The sequence below is a fragment of the Nelusetta ayraudi genome, unplaced genomic scaffold (genome assembly GCF_046127955.1).
Source record: "Nelusetta ayraudi isolate G7.1 ecotype Tasmania unplaced genomic scaffold, CSIRO-AGI_Nayr_v1 ptg000052l, whole genome shotgun sequence".
Classification (NCBI taxonomy): domain Eukaryota; kingdom Metazoa; phylum Chordata; class Actinopteri; order Tetraodontiformes; family Monacanthidae; genus Nelusetta; species Nelusetta ayraudi.
The window spans coordinates 6,830,786-6,847,790 of record NW_027466102.1 but is presented as its reverse complement, the minus strand read 5'-3'; the positions used below and the strand labels follow the sequence as shown (position 1 = coordinate 6,847,790).

Here is a 17,005-nt window from a genome sequence, read left to right as displayed (position 1 = left end):
TTTTTTTTTTTAAACAGGTCATCTTGGTCTCGCGATGTCAAAATGCGAAGACGGCTCTTTTGAATACAGACCGCCGTTAACTGTCATTTATTTAGTGGCTGTGTGTTAGATTTTTTTTTGAGGCTGATCGCCTTGTCACCAAACGGCTGGACATGTGCGTTCAAAAGTTTCAAGAAAGTCAAATCGAGTTGACCTGTGTTAAAGAGAGGCCAGGAGTAACAGTGTGTCGCCCCTTATTTTGAACAGCAACGTTTGAATTAAGGTTTGATTTCTGAAACATCAAAACACCAAAGTGGAGGAATTTATACCCCAGCTTGACTCTTGACAATGACAAATAGCTGAGGGTGTTTTTCCTCAAGACCATTCTGCTTTATCAGCAGTGTTGCCGGGATCACTCCATAAAAGTAATCCAACTACTGATTACTTCTTGAAAAAGTAATCTAATTACTTCTCTAACTACTTTATTTCATAAGTAATCAATTACTAATAATTACTTTAGTTAAAAATAAGTAACAGTTGAGAACGTCTGATTTCCTGCACATAACGCGCAACGAACCGCAATATTCTTTCATTTACGTTGCATGCACGGCTGCATCATCAATCTGTGATGTTGTTTTTGGTTGTTTTTCCAACTTTCAGGCAGGCATTCAGACAGGACACAAGCTCTCTTGTTCAACACTTAAGCAAGTTTTCCATGTTTGACCATGTGCGGCCAGCAGTGTCAGCGCTCAAATAAGAAAACTGTGGCTGATGATGCCAATATGTTTCATTTGACCCATTCGAATTGTAAGAAAATTGACTAAAATGTGTTACATTTGTGTTGTTATTGGCATCAAAGAAGAAATTTTGTCTGTCAGAATCTCAGTAATTCAGTCATGAAAAACAGGAGTTCAACTGTCAGTGCAAATATCCAGTGGCGACAACGTCCAGCTCTGCATAAAAGGCACATCCTGGAAAACATCGGAATTTGACTCTCTGTTCAGTAAACAACTAACAACTGCCTCAGTGTAAAACTTACAAGCAAGCCCTTGTATTGAATAAAGAAAAAACAAAAAAACTCTGCCTCCTTCTAGCGGTTACAAAAGCAGTGAAGCATGTGCCGCAAGCTGCCCTTAAAATAATCGAAATGATCAAATAGCAAGACGAAAATAACAACAATCTATTTTGAGGAAGGCCACTCTTCAAAAGATTACAATGGATGCTATAAAAGCCGCTGTTTTATGGATCAGTGGAGAACAAAGAACGGCTCTCGAGTCTTCACGCAGTCAAAAAAGAAGTTTTCACTTGACTTTACTTTCATTGCTGCTTCCTCATGGTGCTGGTGCGAGTCTTTTTGTTGGTCCACACAACAATAGGAAGCACAACAAGTGACTGGTCCACCCTGTTAGGGTTTCTATGGGCCTCTTTCCTCTCATGGAGATGCGAAAGAAGTCAAACGTTCCACTATTGCCATCACACACATCAGGTCAACTCACCTTCAAAGTCCAAATCAAATCGGAAGTTATTTGTCCAAGTCATCAAATTTGCAACCTGAGACGACTCATGCCATATGAGGCTGAAGTCACCTTCACTCGAGTGTGTTCCTACCTGTTGGTGTGCGAGTTGTTGTGCATGAACCAGGAGCGGTTGTTGTCCACGTACATGGCCCACGCCTTGTCGTCCTTGCCCAGCATCATGTCCTTCATGGTGTTGATCCTGGCCACGCCGAACGCAGGGTCCGGATGGTTGTCGTAACGGTCGATGCGGACCTCCCAGTAGTGGACGCCCTGACGTATGGACGTGGGGACAATGCATTAACAGTGGTTACAGTGACAGAAATGTTTTCTTCTGTGACCGCCAAGACGTGTGCGTCTACCTTTGAGAAGGCGGCCGTTCCCAGCACCACGCGGTCGTCGTAGCTGTTGCAGGACACCGTCTGGTTTTCGTTGGACAGGACGATGTCTCTGTGGGCGCTGGTGGGGTCAAAGGTGAACCACGCCACTGCGGTGGGGAAAAAACAGGAAGCGCGCGTTAACGGTCACTTTCAATATTGACTGGATTGATGGATTGATGGGATTGATGATCTTCAAACAGCTACTTAGCTTCTTTGTATAAAGAAGATGACAGGCACCTTTATGACAATGAATGTATTTTTTTTGTATGCTAAAGGTCCATTGTGCAAAATTTGACCTGATTTATGATTTTCATACTGGCAAAAGCGTAATACACTGCCCATAGATACAATAATAAAAGTGTATAGTTTTGTATATATGAATTTAATTATGTAGGCGAAGGCCAGCGTAGTTCTCTGGCAAGGTTGGGACAGGGAGGGTGAGCAAAAGAGCGCTGCAATCTAAAATGTAACCACTTGCTGTTGCCGTTTCTTCTCAAAATCGCCAAATATTATGCAATTAACCTTAAAGTTGACAGACGGTCAGACTGATTCACATAACATTCAACAGCAATACCAACAAATATACCCAACCAATATGGTAAGACAAAGACAGATTTCAAGCATGTTTTGGACATAAAGCCAGAGAGTCCAGATTGATTGGTTGATTGATTGATTGATTGATTGATTGATTGATAAATAAATTGATTGAGTTCACATCCATCTCTCCCAGACAGCAACATTCTGTCCACTGGCGGCAACAACAGCAGGCCGCACGACGGTGAAAAAAAGATTGACGACGACGACGACGACAACAACAAACACAAACGCGCAGACAGACAGTGCGTGCAGATGGAGATAATCCGAGGCTTTGTCGCGTCCCCAAAAATTTCCCCGCGCAGCTAAGAGGGAGGGGAGGAAATGAGAGGAAGAAAAGAAGGGGGTGGAAAAGAGAGAGGAGGAAAAATGGGCGGAAAGAATGAAGAGTTATCAGTCGCCCAGCAGACCACTGCCTTCTGTCTTTGTAGTGTGTGTGTGTGTGTGTGTGTGTGTGTGCGCGCTTTTCCCGTTCCTTTCTCCAATGCATTTCTTTTTTCTGTCCCTTTTTCTCTCTCCTCTTTTACTTCGGTCTTTCATAATTCTGTTTCATATTCATCACTACTGTTTTGCTCATTTCCTCGACGGAGGGAATCACAGCTGAATCGCTGTTTGCTTGAAGAACAATGGAAAAAAAAAAACACCGAGTACAAGGCAGATGACAGAAGAAAGACACACACACACACACACACACACACACACACACACACACACACACACACACACACACACACACACACACACACACACACACACACACACACACACTCAACCAACCCACCGTCGGAGGTCTTGAGCACCACGGTCTTGCTGTACGGTCCGACACCGACGGCGTTGTAGGCTTTCACCCTGGCGTTGTAGGAGCTGTTGAAGTGGAGGCCATCCACCGTGCACATTGTCTCTTTCCCAACGTAGACCTCCTGCAGGGGGAGACACGTGCATTGTCGTCTCAGCCTTAAAGATCCAGAATGTGCGTTACAATGGTGAGCAGGAAAAATTGGATGTGAAATATGCTTCCGTGTCAAAAGTTTGGGGTCACTGACTCGTTTCAGCATTTAACTCCATTAAGACCAGTTCTGCGATCATTAGCAGTGCACGGAAATCAGTCAAGATGTGCTTAACCAGTACGTGATCATTTTAGTGTTTAATGAATTCCAATATCGAATTGAAAGTGATTGGAATTCCAAGTGTGCAAAATTCTCTGGGAACACGCTAAGAGTAGGCAGTTTAAAAGGTCCAGCTGGTAATAGTTGGCTTGATTTAGGATTTTTATATTGGTAGAAGCTTAATACACACTGCCAAATAAATACATGAATTAAAGTTTATATTCGCAGTACAACAGAAGTAATTTGGTTTTCACGACGCATAGAACAGATCTTACTCATATACAACGACATATATAGTTCAAGGGTTTTGCTCCGAGTTAGCTGCCATCTTGCACCGCCATATTTCTAAGGAAGCCTGGTGTGGACAATTCAGCCCCGCCTGACAGCGCGTTTTGTATTCAGGGCGAAGGCTTGCGTCCTCAAATAAACCATCAAAGAAGAAGGTGGATGAGGTGTCCAGGTTTGGGTACGCAGGCCATCGTAGTTCACTGGCATGCTCGGGAGGGGAAGAGTGAAAGAAGCTGCATTCTAAAATGTAACCACTTGACGTCGCTGTTTCTTCTTCGAGCTCTCCACATAACACGCTTAACCTTTGAAGAGACTAGAATATAAACTAAGATGCTCGAACTCTGATGGTTTAGCACACAGAAGTAAGTGCGATTGTAAAACAAAGCTTTGGTTTTATCAATGATAAAATTTTAAGGAATTTTAATGTATTCAACGTCTGTAATGATGCCTTCATATTGCACACTCAAAGTACATCCTTACTGAACTTCCTGTCTTACCGAACCTGTCAGCGGCCTCTGAAGAGAGAGAAGGCGGGAGCCTGAGTGGGATTTAGCACGATGCGTCAAAGAGCCCTGGATTCCGAGCATAATATCTGCAAACCTAATCGCATCAGCTGTCTCCAGTGTCTCAGGATAATTTCCACGTCTTGGTCATGGAACACTTTTTCATGCATTTTTTTTTTCTTGTTTAAAATCCACCACCACCGAGAGAAAGACTCATTATCAGGATTTAAGATGATCTGATTAAACGGCGCCACATCAGCCAGATTTAAGATCATGGATTAGTTTTAAAAAAGGAAAAATATTATAATAAAACATTTTACAGCACACTCAAAAATATCTTTGGGGAGTCCATGAAATATTTCTGAGGCTTAAGCAAAGCATTTTGGCCCATTCTCCAAAACAACTAAAAGAAGGCAGGGATGAGGTGAATGTTTTCCACAGGGTGCTACGGGGTAAGATTTTCACTTTAAAAGGATGTAAATAGCCTTCTTTTGAAATTGATTGGATGCCTCCACGCTTTCGCAAAAACTAGAACAGCAGCGAACTGGCTGAACATTTCCAGGACGAGCTGCCGGCTTCCTTTGTTTGCCGGAGTGAGTGTCCCGCACCACTAGACCAGAAACGGGGAGTAAAGAAAACTCATCAGAGAGACTCAAGTTGCCGTCGTCAAGCTTTTATCACAGTGTGCAGAGCATATGGCTTATTAATAATAAAATATAAAGAATGGCTGCAGCGCCGACATAAATCACAGCGTGTCTCATTAGATCTCTCCCACTGTCGTCTTTTCCTACATTGTGCGACGTACTGATGCAAATGTATATACAGTTTATACAAACAGAATATATATATATCTATATATATATATTCATATATATATATATATATATAAATATACATACACACACACACATACATATATATCTACAATCAGTATCTACAATGTGCAATTTTCTAACGTATTCCCATCAACCTGTGCAATATGTGAACATGGTACATTGACCACACTGCCATGCTGCTACGGTATCCTGCTGTTTTTGTTTACATTGCGTGTTTCTCTTGTGTGTGCACTTTTTATTTTTCATCTATTTCTACTTTTTGTAATCTTATTTAATTCGTATTTATTCTATTTTGCAATTTGTACTCTCGTTTCAACCTTGGATTTTCTGACATATATAAGATAAGATATATATATATATATATATATATATATATATATGTACACACACACATACGAGTACATCGTGGTGCGAGGAACTGACCCTGTACTGCCCCCCGTTTCCGTCGTCCAGCTCCAGGATGTAGCCCTCGATGGCGGTGCCGGGGGCCATGATCACCCTCCAGGCCAGGGTGGCGCTGTTGTTCCTGGTGCAGCACTTCTCCAGCTGCAGCAGAGGGGCCGCGGGGACCGAGGGGCCCGACTCGACTGTTGCAGCGGAGGGAGAGGGGAGGAAACAGATAAGTCATCGGCTGGAACAGCGATTGGTGGAGTTAGCCGTGGGAGGGGCGGGGAAATGGTGGGGGGTTGGGGGGAGGTGACGGACGGGAATTTCAGAAGGAAAGACAAAAACAGGGAGACGTCATCTGCGGGCCGGTTTGCCTTTTAAAAAACCAACATCAGGGAGAGAAACTGGAGGGGGCTTAAGTGTGGCTGTGGTGTGGATTAAATAAAGGCCTAAAGGTGAATGAGCGCTTGGTTCACTGGCAGGGCAACAGCTGGGAAACAGGCTTAAAGTGGGCCGCGCAAGGACATGATCGCCCGACTGAAGTGGTTGCAGGTGCACAGCTGAACTTATATAATATTTAGGTGTTGTTTTTTTTTTAGCCGGGTTTCCCGTTTGTGCCGATTCATTTAAAAACGAGTTCAGTGGGCTGCAATCCTGTCGAGTCATTTTTCCGAAAGCGTTCGGAAAACGTAAAGCAGCCACGTGACAAAAGCACGCGTTCCGGCGATCTTCCGAGCGCACGGTGAGCTAATAAGCGCTCACAAACACGACCGGGTTGCATTTTCAAAAAGGATTGCAAAAAAAAACAACTCGAGGCTAAAAATAACACACACCCCCCTCCCCTGCCAAGCACCACGAGATGGAGATTACTGGGTGGTAACATCTGCCACAAATTATTCCGTTGACTTCTCTGATTTCCTTTGAACCCAAAAAAATCGAGGAATGACGACACAGAGATAAGATCGGACGAAATCGAGGTTTGAGAGTTTGCCGATATTGTGACCAAAACCAGTGGAACCCATTCCAAAAACCATCGTTATTGTGCTTCTATAGCTGTGTGATTAAAGCTCCCTTATCATGCAAGGTAGTTGGTGCCCAAAGAGGGCAAACAAAGCATCAGAGGAGGCTGTGAAGATGCGAATACACTGTTTTCTTGGAGACACACTGAAGTGGATGATTAATTGTGTGAGGCTGCTTACTGAAGTGAGCTCGTGAAAATTTGTCGATTGTTGAACTTTTGAATTTCTGGATGCTTTCTCTGAATGACCACAGATTGTGAAAAGAACGATTAAACGTCTGCAGCCCCGCGGAGCAGCGTTCTGACTGTGGCGTTCCAAGAGGCTCTCGGCCCTGAAGCAGCCTCACAGCAACAACCATGCGGGAAGGAGAAGACCAGACAGACGCCGTGGGACATAAAACAACCAGGAGGGATTTCGGTCAGAATGGCCCGTGAGGGTTTTTTTTTTTTCCCGGGGGGGTGGGAGCGGGGCGTGGGACAGAGGGGAGGTGTGACAAAATCATATCAGGGAGAAACCCGGGGGGGGGGGGAAACAGAAGTAATAACGACAACAATAAAAGAGACTGTTGAAAAAAATACCTCCTGGGCCCTCTGTCTCCAATTCAGCCTCACCATTGTTTTCTGTCTGCATTTGTTTCAATATAAGATTCTCCTGCACATCTGGAAAAATGATGTTGGTTTGAAAGTTATGGTACAGAGGGCACACGGACACCAGCTGGCGCATGAAGGGTTCATCAGAAGGCCTGCAAGCAAATGGTCTGTACATCGTTTTACACTTGTTCCTATTGATCACTGGGTGGGGTAGGAAAAAGAGACCCATGGACTGCCTTAGTAATTACAATTGTGGTGTATGTATACATATATACATACATATATACATATACGTATGTGTACACATATATATATACATATATATATATATATTGCAATTGTGAGCTACAATTGGGGCTAATGTACACTACTGTTCAAAAGTTGGAGTTCTATGCATTATAACCATTTCTACAAAATAATGATCTTGAATGATCTGCAATTCTGTGGTCATTATGAGTGCATGGAAAGCAGTCCACATGTGCTTAACCAGTATGGGGACATTTTAGTGTTCAATGAAACCCATTTCTAATGTCTAAACTGGTGCCTGAAGAGCCTGAAGCTACAACGCTTTGTTCAGTCTTTTATGGTGTAGTGCACACAACTAAGTATTGTTACAATACAAAGCTTTTTTTTAATCATTATTATTATTATTGTTATCATTATTGTTATCATTTAGAAATATTTACATCATTAGCCGTTTTAAATCATTCAACTTCTTACACAATTGTAAATAATATGACAATCCATGGATCTGATCTGTTTATAACATATGTAGCTAAACACTTCTATAGCTACTCAATTTAACTGAACTACTCACACAAATTTGGGGGGGGGGGGGAGTTAAAAAAAAATGTGCGCATGGTTTACTGGCTGACTTAAAAGAAGCGTTGCATTTCACATTTCACGGCCGACCTGACTTCGGTGCTGATCCCATAATTGCCCATAAACGAGGCGGGCTTAAAACATAGCACGCATGTAGCGCTGATCCCATATGCGGAGCAGCGCATTAACAATACATCAGGGTAATCTCTGGGACTGCAGCGGCGCGAAAGGGAAGGCTACGGCGCTACAGCGCTAGCTCATGCATGCCAAGTGGATGCTGCGTAGGGAAGCCGGAAGACGAGCGGCTAATGAATAGCTAATCAGATGCGGCCGTCGGTCGTCGTTGGTTAGCGCTTGTAGCCTAGCGGCAAGGAGGTTGCGAGTTCATTTCCACCATCCACCCCACCTTAGAAGTCCAAAGACACACACTTTAGAATGATAAAGGACTACAAATTGTTCCTATTGACAATAAATCGTCGACCCCCAGTACGGGGGAAGCTATCATAGCAAAAACAGATAAGATGCTGAAGAAAACAGGAAGTAGTCAGGATATGTTTCATTAGTTTGAGTCTTATGGCATCACTTAAATGACGTTGTATTTTTCGTGTGTACTAAGCTCTCTATTGGTAAAAGCCTGTTTAAAGTGGAACTAGCTTCTGCAATATTATTGTACATACACTATTGTAGTATTTTGTTTTCTTGCTGAACATTATTAGAATTAAAAATGACTCTCTGTTCCATATAGAGTCAGTCTGAAGTCATGTCTGTAATAGTTTGACATCAGTTTGACATCTTACATCACAAGTTCCTCGTGGCTAAAGTCTGAATGTTCGGGAAATAAAGATCCAGGAGGTTTCCGCATTTCAGTTTAAGGTTAGGGTGTGCAATGGGTTGGAATCTTATTTTAAACATCCCCAAAAAAATGCTTTTATCTCCTCTCAGCTGCCACATCTAGAACAAGTAGCAACAAGAAAGAGATTTCCGTCGCGATGGTGTCATCGTACAGAGCCTTTTGTTTGCTAGCCAGTGTCTTTAAATCAGAAGAGAAGCACAGATCCCACTGGGAAGGGCCTTACGTCGGGAAAATGTCTGTCCATTCTGGACAAACCAGTGCGTCCATGAAATCACAACACTGTCCATTCAACATGGAAAACATGACCCTCACAGCTCAATTACAAAACAAGCAAAAATGTACTGATGCTTCGCATGAATTGCTGTTTTTCAGCGACCTCAGCAAGCAAATACCAGTGAATCGCATAATTTCTTTAAAAACATTTGCTGATGCACATACATTTGTCATTATAGGGAACAAGCAAAAGCACGGGACAATTTTCAAAATGCAAATATGGTTTAAACCCTCGTCATTTTAACAAACCATCGCGTTCGTGTCAGAGATGCACAGCGTTTGTGATGCTCGGCATAGTCACCTTTGCCCTGGCAGAAGTCGAGCTGCAGGATAGTCTGAAGCAGTGCGTCAGTGTTGAGGCTGAGGTCAAAGTCAGGGCCCACTTTTGGCTCCTGGGCGCCTTTCACCCACTGGTCCTGAGACGCCGTCACCCGCTTGATTAGCGCGTCGGAGATCTGCAAACCCAACACGACGCAAAGCAAGTACTCAGAGTCTGTTCTGATGGTCGTTAAGTTGAAGAGAAATGAGGTTGGACTGAGTAAAGTTCAAATATTTGAAGATAAAATTAGGGCCCCTTGAGTACTGGTAAAAAAAAAAAAAAAAAAACCCTCAGTGCCTCGGGGGAAAGAACGGAAAAAGCCTAAATGAATACATTATGTCTGAATTACAGTCAGTGCAAAAAAAAAAAAAGAAAATTGCTGCGCGATCGCAAGTCGCCCAGGAAAGCGTTTTAGGAAGTCCGCCCGGGGCGTAAAGACATAACTCGCTTCATTTTGCCGTTTCGCCAATGTTCCTCAACTCACAGTCAGCACCGTTTAGCGTTAACAGCCTGTAGTTGGGATTTAGGGATAGTCAAGTGTAAAAGAGCCACAATATCAATACATTATAAGGTATTCGGTTGAACGCGCGTGTGTTTGGGGAGTCTTTGATCTCTGTTTTTATCTATTCCCCTCACCTTTCTCCATTTCTCCAACACCTCTCACTCCAAGCAGAGAAATGATTCATAACCAGGGGCCCCGGCGCTTTCATGGAAGCCAATCGAAATCGAAATGACCGTCAAACGCATCTAATGGGACTGGAGTCATGTGCCGATAAAGAGCCAGGCGTTTCTCCTTTGCTCCCATCCAACGTATAACAGGCTTGAGTGTGTTGTCATAGTTTTTTTTGGACAACAAAGAAATGTTTTTTTTAGTCTGTTTAAAAAGGAAACTCACAAAGGTCAGCCATTTTCCCATTGTAGCTCCAAGGACTTGCATTGTTTCACATTCAGTGAATTAAAACTGCGGTATTGCCACATTGACAGCTAGCCATTTTCATTTATTTTTTTTTTATTTAAATTTTTTCGCAACCATATTTGCCGGTCTCTGCTGGCCAAACGATTGAAGTACTATAACCTGGTTTTAATGAACACGGGAAAAAAGGATGGAAAACTATAATCTGATGATTTGAAGGTTAATCTGTTTTACATATTAATTATTACATACGCAGCATATGAAGAAGTATCATTGAAGTAGTTGGTCCTGAGCCACAACCCGAAGGAAAATTGGGACTGCAGAATAATTTGGGGGGCGTTTCTCAATACGAAGTTTGGAGCAGCGCTCCCTGCACGGCTGACTGCTCCTGTTAGTTAGGCTCAAAGGAGCCCCGTTACCAGGCTTCCTCCCTCCCCTTTGCTTTCATGTCTACAGTTTGTGTTCTGGGCCTTTCTAGTCGGCAAGCGTTTTGATATCATCACAGTCTTCTTATTCTGACGTGGAAGTGGAATGAGGGAGCTGGCTCTCATTTTGCTATTTTAGAAGCCATTGCAGCTGAAGCCTAAACTGTAATTTATTGTTACTTTGACAATAATGTAGATCAAATAATTTCCCAATTAACTTGACAATCATGCAAACCTAAAAACTTAGCTTGTAAGGTTAAGTGTGTAATATCTGTAGATTTTGGAGAAGACACTGCGCCATCAAGTGGTTACATTTTAGACTGCAGCGTCCTTCATCTCTCTCCCCCTCCTGAGCCTGCCTGTGAGCTACAGTGGCCCAAAGTCGCCCAAATTGTCTAATAATCTATCCTTAGATATAAGGGGATATAAGGGTGGTTTTCCTACCCTTATATGTAACGGCAGGAAAACCAAATTACTTTTATTGTACTGCAATTATACACTTTTATTAATGTGTTTATAGGTAGTAGATGAAGCTTTTACCAATATAAAAATAATAAATAAAGCCAAATATTACACACTGGACCTTTAAGAAGTTCATCTTATTATTTTGACAACTGAAAAAGCCAGTTTGTCACTGTACTGTTTGTTAGCGTGCAACTGAAATCAGCGCCCGACCATGTGGAATTCGCATTGTCCAATACGATGTGGGTCCGATACCTGCAGGAATCCGCTCGGATCATTTTCTTTGAGGACTTCCAGGCAGTACTCCATCATGCCCGTGGTCTGGCGCAGCTTCATGGTGCAGTGTGTGATCTGGTCACGTACGATCTGGAATGAATGTGAGAGAGAGGTGAGACAAACTAGACACGGCGTTGGTCCTACTGAGCAGCCCTGGGGTCTGTTGTTGTTGTTGTTGTTGCTGTTGTTTTATTTTACAGGAACATGCCCAGACATAACCAGACAGCAGCAAGTCCTTTTTCTTGCCCTCCTTCTTCACCTTTTCAATTTTTTTGGGTCCCCATAGACACCAGATGCTATCTGCTAGTTCACACATGAGCAGGAGCAAAATTAGATTTTGGCTGGATGTCACAACCAGTCGGTGCAAGGTAATTGAAACTCAGTCAACTGTTACTGCCTTATTAGACCGTATGTTTACATTTTTAACACCTGCACTCCATTTCTACCGTTTTCTGGTATATTACATTATATTATATTATATTATATTTGGAAGATTTGGAAAGATGAAGAGAACAGAATTTGTTGACTTTGCAAATCAAAGATGGGAAAGATGGGGAATGACAACGCCCTACAATAGCCGCATGAATAATTTAGCAAGTTAATTAAACTGCCGAGATAATTAGTTCCCCCCTGTTTATAAGAGAGTTAATGAAATCACAGCCAATTATTCACCGGTCATCTAAAGGTCCTATTAACTGCAGAATGAAGGGTGTAAAAAAAATGTATCTCCATCTTTTGCTTTGGAAAACTTGGTAACATTGAACAAAACATACCATTAATCAATATCAAATCTAAATTTGAAGTTAGTTAGTCTGTTATTTAGCTAGTCAGTAAGTTAGTTAGTTGGATAGTTAGTAAGTCAGTTAGTTAGCTTGCTAGTTAGTTAGTTAGTATACATCCCCATTAGTTAATATGGATCCACATTAGCTTTCGCTATGTGTAGACTATTCTGCCACACAAAAGACTTCAATAGACAAAATCAAACCTCAAACATCATTACTAACACCACAACATACTTGCATTTCATAGTAAACAATACGTGTAATTTAAACATACTTAGAATTGAAATCACATACGCTGTCCAATTTTTAATGTACCTAAAGTTCAGAGCATACAACATACACGATCTACCACAGGGGTCACCAAGTTTTTTGGCACCGAGAGCTACTTCATGGGTCCTGAGCCGTATGAAGGGCTACCAGTTTGCTAGATTCTCCTGAAATAACAAACTCTCTGAGTTATACATTATTATTAATGATACTTATCTATGTGAAGACACTCATCAAGCTCATGAGTTCTCAATAATTATCAAAAAATGATTTAACAAGCTTGGATAAACTTGAATTTTAGACGCAGCTCAACGAGCTGTGCAATTTTTCGAACCGGTCTGCGGGCTACTCATGAGGTCCTTGGGGGCTCCCTGGTGCCCGCGGGCACCACGTTGGTGACCCCTGATCTACCATATGCTCAAAATTTAAAACACAATCAAGTTACTCTGTCTGTCATTGTCCCTTAACAACAATCTTTCAGTCATTCAGTATCTCCATGGCTTGTGTTTTAAATTACTGCAGTGAGTTGTTTTTTTACGGTTGTACGAAGCGGTTTGGCTTAAAGCTCCTCTACGTCTTCGGCTCCGCTGAAGGAATTTGGATTACACGGGGGTTCAAAGTTTCATCAAACATCACTTCCTTGTGTAACACCGCGGCTTTATGTCATTCTGACGCAGCCGCGCAGGGGGAATTTACCTTCAGCAGGGCAGGCTGAGAAATTAAGCTTTTCAGCAAAGGCCGCCGAGCCCCCGCCGTCGCCGCCTCCCTGCGTAAGAGCGACGCGCAAAGCCTGAGCAAATCTCAGATTTATTTCAATTTCCTTCCGTCCCGCTGAGATGTGCCGTCAGCTCCCACCCACCCACTCCAGCAGGTCTGCCTCGCGAGATGTTTTTTTTTTTTTTTTCCCCAATATGTTCCACATGCGTGCGAAATGAGCAAGGGGCTGAAAATACTGAACATGCTTATCGCGAGCACAGATTGGAGATATTCGCTGCCAGCACGTTGACGAGCAGCGTCTTCATTATTCATGCATCTTGGAACAGGTGCGAGCAATATTTGGAAATGTTGTCTTTTTATTTCCAAGGCTGAGGGGGCAGGGATGCATTCACCGAGCATTAAATCTGGCACATGAGAATGTCATGTCTCCGGTGATAACGACAATCAGGAGGAATTACTACTGACAAATGTGCAAAAAAACGAGAATAAAGAGGAGTATGAGGAACCTATGAAAATGAAATGTTAATATCAATGATTGAAATCAAGGTTTGATAATCACTAGAGATATACCGATACCAGTACTGGGTATGGGTACTGATACCAGTACTGGATATCGGTAACGATATCAGTATTGGGTATCGTAACAATACCAGTATTGGGTATCGGTAACGATACCATTATTGGTTATCGGTAACGATATCAGTACTGGGTATCGTATTTGATACCAGTACTGGATATCGGTATACCAGTATTGGGTATCGGTGCCAATATCAAGGTTGAGTACTGTACTCGTACTGGTAAAATACGTGCCAATACCACGACACCAATACCAGTTGGACATGTATGTATATGACAATTTTGTTAAACTTGTGTTTGTACTGCAGTAAAGCTTGTGTGAAAAATCCCCCCCAAAAAATCCAAGTAATTCTATAATGTGTAATAGTCAAATCAAGTACACAGTATCGGTGAGTATTGAAATTTAATTAGTTGTTCTAGAAAAAAAAATTGTATCAGAGCATCCATAATAATCACATTCCAGCAGAGACTCACTGGAAACACACTTGTTTATGAGTAAGACCCGAACATTAGAACACCACCCACTGGATTATATTTGCGACTCTCGTATTCCAGAGAACCAGGACGGGAGCCATATGAGAGAGCTCAGCGCGCTCCATCAAGGGCGCATTTCAATTTACGCTGCTGTTTTTACTCCATTCATTTGTAGACGGTTCATTAGTAGCCATTATTCTCCCAAACCAGCTGTGACGCTGTTAATATAAGCAATGACACGTGAAATGAGTGTGAAATTGTGTCAGCGCCTTGCATCACAGCCACATATACGCTCAGTATTTTTGGCTGTTCTTTGATAGGGAGAATAACGTTTTTTGCTTTTAACGGATTAAGTCGTAGCTTCGTTGAATTTCATGAACATCTGCAGGGTTGGATTTTTTTAAATTTTTTTTTTTTTTTTTTGACGCAGCTTTTTGGACTCGATGTTGTTGTTGGGTGTTTTTGCATCTGCTGAAGCAGCATCGAAAGAACAGATTAAAAGACTTTTAAAAAAAAAAAAAAAGAAAAAAGGAGAGGGCCGAGTTTTAATCACAAAGCAAAAAAAAATATTCAGCCAGATAAAAGGTTCTGTTGCATAATATGTTTATTTTTATTATAATACTAGTAGTAGTAGTCGTACTAGTAGTTGCAGTAGTATTCAGTTTGTCTGAAAAAGATACAAGATATGTCAACCCCTTGTGCAAAATAGTTTATGCTTTTGGTTGTGAATGTATGCATTCAAATTGCACAGCAAATTCTAGTTTGAATGTTTTCAGTTTAAAATAAGACCAACAAAATACATTAATTCATTCATCTTCTATACCGCTTATTCCTATTCAGGGTCACGGGGGTCTGCTGGAGCCTCTCCCAGCTGTCTTAGGGCGAAGGCAGGGTGACACCCTGGACAAGTCGCCAGTTCATCAAATAATGTACTCTGAGCTTCAATTTTTGCTTAAGCCAACTAATAGTTTTTGGGCCTACTCTTATAATATAAACGTAGTCTATAGTTACCTTTACTTGCGAAAAATAAATAATAAACACGCCAATGCCGACAGCCTACAATAGTAGAATTATCTTGTGGCCATGCATTATCAGCTCATGAATATTAATTATTTTTTTAAGGGACTGAGCCCCATAAATAGTTATTATTCTTTTCTTCACCAAAGGGGCCCTGTACCTTTAACCTATGGAGGCTAAATTTTCTTAATTTTCAGACATTTTGCTTTCAGACTTATTAAATCGACTCATTTTGCCTCCTTGCTATCCCAACACAGATTATCTTTTGTAACATTTTGCCAATATCATTCAACATAGTCATTTGCCTACTGGGTCAATATGTAGTTTCCTATTGTCCCGGTATGTTTGATCATTTGCATCCATTCTATACAATGTGCACATCAGGAAAACCCTTGCAATTCATCACCTTGCAAAAATCCGTATATTTTTTTTTTTTTTCCAATTTCCAAACCGTGTTTCACTCTGCCACCAGCAGCTATTATTCTCTTGTTCCCAGCCTTATTTGCAGGCTCCACGGCTCTTTGGCCCCCCTCGCTAAATCTCAATCCGCAGCCTGAAGATAATGACAACAGCTGTCCTTGGGGCTTCCATCCAACACAACTCCCCACCCCCACCCTGCGCCGCCAGCCAGACGGTCAGTCGGTCGGCGGGCACGTTGAGGCTGGGCAGGCTTCCATGTGATACTCTGTGACTTAGGGGAAAACCCCAGAGGTGGATTTACAGGGACGGGGAAGAACACTATGGTCTGATGAAAATCAGCGGTTTAGGAAAGAAGAATTAAAAACACTGGACATGTTCTGTTGTCATCTCACAAGGTGCTTTGGACATTAGCAGCTGGTTAAATCACTTAACATGTTCGTTCATATCATATTCTACACAGAAGTCAATGTGTCTGTGGAGCTGCTCTTAATGTTCTCTAATTTGAACTCTAAAATGTCACTTATTTTGTTCTCCAATCAGTAAGACAACAAATAGTACAATTAATTGATCTCTGATCGCATTATGTTCCACAACCAATCAGTTTCCTTTCCTCCTTCAAAAAAAACGTGTACAGGGAAGAAGTGCCTGGCATGAAAAAAGGGGAGATGTCCACCTTCTAATTGTATTTACACGACATGAAAATAAGGATGGGGTTACAACTTCTGTTCATAGTCGCAACAGAAAAACCAAACACTGCTGTGTTTATTTTCTTCTCCATCCAACCGATTAAACCAAAGCAAAGAGCCTGGCAGGCAGTCAGTCAGCCAGTCAGTCAGCCAGTCTTACCTTCACTTTGTACTCCTTCTCCTTGGTGACTTTGGTGAGCAGCTTGGCCTTCTGCCTGGTGAGTGCTTCGATCAGAGAGTCGCACTGTGCCACAAGGCAAGCTTCAAACTCCACGCCGTTCTCCTGGAACAACAAAACATAAGCAGATTCAAACCCCCACTGCATCTAACGTGATCGGACCAGTCAGCCATTTGCTCTGTTGCTTTGGGAAACCATGACCAAGACGCTTCAGATTTCTGGGATTTTTAACACCTTGTTTACACACCATCATTTAATCAAATAATGTATTATCTTACAATTAGGTTTACTAGGTCTTGTAGTCTAGCACAAGAAGAAGTAAAAAAGAAAAAAAACAACAAATATCAAT

General features: G+C 42.1%; 1 protein-coding gene across 1 annotated transcript in view; it reads right to left on the bottom strand.

Annotated features, from left to right (window-relative positions):
• Nucleotides 1-17,005, bottom strand: part of trim67 (tripartite motif containing 67) — a 45,887-nt gene that overhangs the window by 2,300 nt on the left and 26,582 nt on the right. The window contains exons 3-9 of the mRNA XM_076037541.1: nt 16,639-16,761; nt 11,519-11,629; nt 9,446-9,599; nt 5,624-5,787; nt 3,249-3,387; nt 1,856-1,980; nt 1,588-1,766 (exon numbers count right to left, since the gene is read on the bottom strand). Coding sequence (XP_075893656.1) covers nt 1,588-1,766; nt 1,856-1,980; nt 3,249-3,387; nt 5,624-5,787; nt 9,446-9,599; nt 11,519-11,629; nt 16,639-16,761 — 995 coding nt within the window. The remainder of the gene's footprint in view (nt 1-1,587; nt 1,767-1,855; nt 1,981-3,248; nt 3,388-5,623; nt 5,788-9,445; nt 9,600-11,518; nt 11,630-16,638; nt 16,762-17,005) is intronic.